Source organism: Portunus trituberculatus, chromosome 42 (assembly GCF_017591435.1).
Source record: "Portunus trituberculatus isolate SZX2019 chromosome 42, ASM1759143v1, whole genome shotgun sequence".
Taxonomy (NCBI): domain Eukaryota; kingdom Metazoa; phylum Arthropoda; class Malacostraca; order Decapoda; family Portunidae; genus Portunus; species Portunus trituberculatus.
This window is the reverse complement of record NC_059296.1, coordinates 6371406-6377500: the sequence shown is the minus strand read 5'-3', so window position 1 is coordinate 6377500 and position 6095 is coordinate 6371406. Positions and strand designations below refer to the sequence as shown.

General features: G+C 45.8%; 1 protein-coding gene across 3 annotated transcripts in view; it reads left to right on the top strand.

Moving 5' to 3' along the window:
• LOC123517773 (soluble guanylate cyclase 88E-like) overlaps window positions 1-2163 on the top strand; it is a 172869-nt gene extending 170706 nt beyond the window's left edge. For all 3 annotated transcript variants that reach the window (XM_045278211.1, XM_045278213.1, XM_045278212.1), the window contains one exon: window positions 1276-2163. In XM_045278211.1, the coding sequence (XP_045134146.1) occupies window positions 1276-1727 (452 nt within the window). In that variant the 3' untranslated portion in view covers window positions 1728-2163. The remainder of the gene's footprint in view (window positions 1-1275) is intronic.
• The last annotated feature ends 3932 nt before the right edge of the window (window positions 2164-6095 follow it).

Sequence of the window (6095 nt, the reverse complement as noted above, 5' to 3'; positions counted from 1 at the left end):
TTATAATAAATATGAGTCGCTTTACAGTGTCAGTCATCAGTAATCTTAGCCAGCGAATAGTGCTTTAATGTTTACTTTAGTCTGAGTGAGGCGGGTGGAGGCGAAACAGGACGATGGGAGATAAACCTTATGGAGGAGCTGTCTTAAGCTCACATATTCTTTTCTTTTCATTAACTCATTACGGTCTTCTCAGTTAAAGTATTAATATTAACATCACCAAGGAGCTTCTCGCTAGCCATCTCCGCCTCTCAAGACAGATTTCCAAACAGAATGTCTTATTTTCTAATGTAATTGGTTTTAATTGGTTTTAAAGACCAATGTTTGCGTTCTTTCTTCTCCTACCGTTTGTGTCTTCTCTGTAATTAAAACACGGCTGAGGCATCGAAGTCTTGAGCCTCAAAAAGGATGAGGTCTGATTTGGGAAGACAGGAGTGACTCATTAATTAGAGAACGTTCACTATCACCTGTCAGAGTGAGATTACCTTGATAGCTGCCTGGGAAAGTAATGAGGCAGGTGAAGAGAAATGTGTGTGTGTGTGTGTGTGTGTGTAATTCACCTCGGTTGCCTGCTGGTCACCCAGCCAGTCTTCCCCATTACGGAGCGAGCTCAGAGCTCATAGACCGATCTTCGGGTAGGACTGAGACCACAACACACTCCACACACCGGGAAAGCGAGGCCACAACCCCTCCAGTTACATCCCGTACCTATTTACTGCTAGGTGAACAGGGGCCACACATTAAAAGGCTTGCCCATTTGCCTCGCCGCGCCGGGACTCGAACCCGGGCCTCTCGATTGTGAGTCGAGCGTGCTAACCACTACACTACGCGGTGTGTGTGTGTGTGTGTGTGTGTGTGTGTGTGTGTGTGTGTGTGTGTGCGTGCATGCGTGCATGTGTGTGTGTGTGTGTGTGTGTGTGTGTGTGTGTGTGTGTGTGTGTGTGTACGTGCGTGCATGCGCGTGTGTGTGTGTGTGTGTGTGTGTGTGTGTGTGTGTGTGTGTGTGTGTGTGTACGTGCGTGCATGCGTGCATGCGTGCGTGCGTGCTTGTGTGTGGGTGTGTGTGTGTGTGGGTGGGTGGGTGAGTGGATGGGTGGGTGAGTGTGTGCGCGAGCTCACTTGTTTGTATTTGTTCATCGTAGTAAAACAGTGAACCGCTGAACTGGTCCCAGAGCAGTCCAAAATATACGTAGAGGATTTTCTTTCGAAGTCTGGCTACTGTTGCTTGTGGTCCCGGGCCGTTTGGAGTCAGACTGAAGCTGTTCTTGTCTTTCACAGGTCGCAGCTTTTCCAACGTGGGATTCTCAAGCCTGGCACTCCCGAATTTTGAAGCGCCAGCCTCTGTTAGGAATTCTCCTACTGAGGAGAAGCATCTATCCTTCCCGGCACCAGAGCGGCTGGAACGGGTTCGCAGCACCACCCACGAGAAGCCATCCAAGAACCTTCTCGTCCACCCAACCCATCCCTTCCACGCCAACCACCAGCAGAACCACACACCGCTGCCTGACGTCCTCATAGACTACCACCACTCCCATGACGGCAAGATAGCGCCCAGCACCTTACACAAGGTGAAGGTCACGCTAGCGACACCCATGGACGGTAAGGTGGTGGACATCACTGGCCAGCCAAACATGGTGGACCGCGGCACCTCCCCCATCGTGTCTCACACCGGTTGCTCCTCGTTCACCACCAAAAACAGGGTGCAGAGCCACACCTGTCTCATACTTTAACATTAGCTGTCAGCGGTCCCTCCACTTGTAGGCACCTGTAGGCTCAGTTTCACTGCCTGGCGCTGGTAACGTCGCCACCGCTGTTTCATTACTGCCGGTGGGCGAGGCATCATCGTCATCGTAGCGGCGTTAGTGGCGACCGTGAACATGAGGGACAGGGACACACATTATATCTTGACACCACTCACTCACGTATAACTTCACTGTCACCACACCTTCATCACACTGTTAGCAGTGCCGTCCGTCCCCACCGTCGAGAGCATCGCTGAGCGTAGCCCGGCATCTCTCCGGCCCCTCCCGGCGCCACGCGCTGTGGCACATCACCGACAGGCGCTAAAGGGACTAGGTGTCGATGTAGAATACAGTGCTGTTTGTAATACTCTTATTTGATTCGATAAATGTTTTATACGCATATCCCTATATATATATATATATATATATATATATATATATATATATATATATATATATATATATATATATATATATATATATATATATATATATATGAATATTACTAAAATATATTTTCCCACAATTGTGAACGGATGAATTGTATATGAATACTTCTGTGCACAGTGTTTCTCAAACAAAACTACGATAACGCAATCAGTCGTTACAGCCTCGTGTCCACACACTCGGTGTGTGAGTTCCAGCAGCGGTGAGGTTCCCAAGCCAGCGAGCATTGGTATCTCTGAGTGAAAGAGCTGTCTGCCACTCCAAGTAGGGCTGCCGGCGGACCTGCGCAGGAGTCCCGTAGAAAAGTCAGCGCCATGAGCAGCTACAAAGAAAGGCTCGCCAAGCAGCTGGCCTGTCAGGTGCCACACATCTGACTGTGTGCGTTCAGCATGCCACACGTGTGATGCCGTGGTGACAGATCTGGCTGCGCCTCGGAACACATCGCAGAACAAGTTCCTTTGTCCTTGTAGAAAGCTTTTACGTTTTTATACACTGATAATTCTGTGTATTATCATATGTATATTGTTAATACATTTAAAGAGTGTAAATTTTCTGCACATAGACAAGAGTAGAAACTAATTTATTTACGGTGTTGTGGGTGCAACCTCAGGTGGTGGCAGAGAAAGTCCCTGCAGGGCGGAGAGCACGCCTCCCGCAGCCCCTGCGGGTCTGTCAGGGTTCACACAGCATCCGGACACAGGGTGGCAAGACTTTACCGAAGAAAATAAATAAATGATCAAAGTAATGCAATAACAAAGGATTTTACCTAAAGTCTGAAGAACTAGTAGACACAAGCCGCACGACAGGGCGATGGATTCATGGTCGAAGGTGCGGCGTCTGGAGCACCTATGCGGCTGGCGGCTGACACCTAACGTGACGAAAAGCCGGCACTTCACCTAGCTAGATACATCACACGTCATATTTAACAAAGGGTCGATAGAGGCAAGGTTTCTGCAACCGTTGATCAGCTAGCCACAAGGAGTACGTGGGCATCTTCCTGGGTGCTGCCGGAAGCCTTCCAGCAGCGGCAGGACACTCCCTCTCCACACACCTCAGACACAACAACTTCTAGCGGATGGCGAAGAAAAAATTGCGCAATACCTTGCAAAACTCGCACTCGATCTTACTATAACCTAACGAGGGGGTGTAGGGATGAAATCAAATATTTAGTGATACGATAAGTCGTTAATCCGCACAGAATCATCATTATAGGCGCCGCACGCATCTTCTGCACTCTTACTACGCCTTCATAGTGCTGCTGTAGCAACAATAATGATGTAGTCCACTTCACATGGAAAAACAACAATGAAAATGTAAGAACTTTAATCTATTTAATTCTTAATGAAACTTTTAATGAATTTAAGAAAATTGTTTGAATCTTGAAGTAACAGAAGAAATTACTACGTATATTAGGAAAAGTTAAGTTCACATGGAACGCACATCACTTTTTGGGATCACTAAATACTATACTAACATACACACACACACACACACACACACACACACACACACACACACACACACACACACACACACACACACACACACACACACACACTCAGTCCTACCCGAAGATCGGTCTATGAGCTTTGAGCTCACTCCGTAATGGGAAAGACTGGCTGGGTGACCAGCAGACGACCGTGGTGAATTACACACACACACACACACACACACACACACACACACACACACACACACACACACACACACACACACACACACACACACACACACACTTCATCCCCCTATCAAAAAGAGTAATTCAAGTAATTGAATAGCACAACTTTTTTTTCTTTCGTACCGTTGAAAGAGGCCGCCTTGAGAGACGCGGCACGAAAATCACAACACAACACAACACAACACTGCCGCGGCGGAGGACTAAGGCTTGTGCGTCAATAAGTACACCTTTTTCATTCATTCCTGGCATGAATCCCAATTATGAAATGTATGTCTGCCAAAGGGATAGGATGAGACAGGAACGTTGGGGTGAAAGGATGGAGTGATGCAAGGCAAGGAGTCACTAGAGTAGGTCACTCCATGTTTAGTATGTTAGGTATGTTCTCTCAGTGATGAGTAGCGACTCGTGCTTCGACGGTTGCCAGATGACACTCGTTATGTTAAAAGTCAAGTCTTGCTTTTACTTATTTCAGCATTACTTCCCGGCGATTATTTTTCAGTCACATCCCTTTCTCCGGCCTCTCATCGTAGTGAGTTTTACAGTTCATAATTGTTGCTGCGGCAGACGGCCACTTTTTCTCCTTCACAAAGTTCTATCCTATCCTCTCTCATCTACACTATTTCTTCTCACTATGGAAGACACCACCCACGCACTCTGATACATACAGTGGATCCGGAAACTACATATCAAACCCTCCTCTTGAAGTAATATGTTTCAGCCTTTCACATTCCGCTGCAGGGCTGCATTTTTTTTCTATCGTTTTCATGGTTACTGTTCCGATGATATGACGAACCATATATATTTCTTCCTCTTCGGCACCACTCCTTTGAAATTCTCCTCTTAAAGAACGGCAATATGAGGGACTGTTATGTCTATTTAATTTTCTCTTATAGATCTTGTCTCCTTTTTTTCCCGTTTTCTTCAATGTCTGGCCTCGCTATTACCTCAAGCCAGTTCCTCACTGCGCTATCATAGCACATCCAAGTCCTCACCCAGGCCGAATATTTGTGTTGTTGTTGGAACCCAGTTGCCTTCTATACAATATTTTCTAAAGTACATGAGAAACAGTGAGTTATGTTAGGTGAAGCAAGATACTAAAGTGCATAGTGGCAGATTTAGACTCGAAAGCCACGCAGCAGTGGAGTCGGTTTGGTGATTTGTAATGTTCTCGGGAAAGGGACAGGGAGAGGCCAGAAGGGTGTGGAAGTACTCGAGAAAACTGGTTGTGAACGATAGAGAAATAATCATAATGGCTAGCTCTGGCTGGTGACAAGGAAGATAACATCACCATAATGTAGACTGCGCACAGGAAGGTTTGAGAGGCCCTGGCTGAGTGCAGGAAGCAAGGCGCAAGGCGCCTCCCACTGACTGGCTGGAGGAGCCTGGCATCCAGTCGCACTGATCAGATCGTGTTCTGCAACACAGCTCAGGTATGCTTTCCGTTTACCCAGTCGCCTTACTTTGATGGAGTTCTACTTTATGAACGTTGGGTTCTTTACTTATGCTTTCATCTGATGTCAAGTGGTATGCCAACACTCCGGCACCACCACCACACTGCGGACTATCGGACCGAGCTCTCGCTGCACAGAGAATTCACGTCTTAGTCTTACAACAACATCCACTACTGTAAATTATATCAAAACATAAATAAATAAACCATACGGAACTCCTCGGTTTTGATGTGAGGCTTTTTGCAAATCTCCTTTTTACACAATCCCGTAAGAACCTTAATTCGCGCGTAGCACATCCGTGGATCAATTCAGTATGTACAGTTTGCATGAGTAATGTTTAATAGGATGTGGATCCTTAACAATGTTACGATGTACAAGTGAGAAGAGCAGTGCACCGGTGACGGGGTGACATCCGCATCAGTTCCATTCATTCAAATTTATCTAGTTTTCGTATCGATGTTTTTGTACATGTAATTCACTCCATAATGTTTACCCTTTTGAATACACATTGTTTCATCTTAATTTATTTCAATAAAGTGACGGTGTTTCGACGCAATAAATTACCACAATCTTACTAATCAAAAATTATTATAATTGACTTCCAAACCTCCTTCATGCTTTCTTATCTTAAGTGTTTTTTGGCGTCGATAGATATGTACGTACCACGTTGTTGTATAAATATACATGGCCAACGAATATATATTTTATAGTCGTGCAATACATAAAGCCCCACTGTACCAAAGCTGTTGTGATAGATATAGCAAAAAATAAAGTCTTATG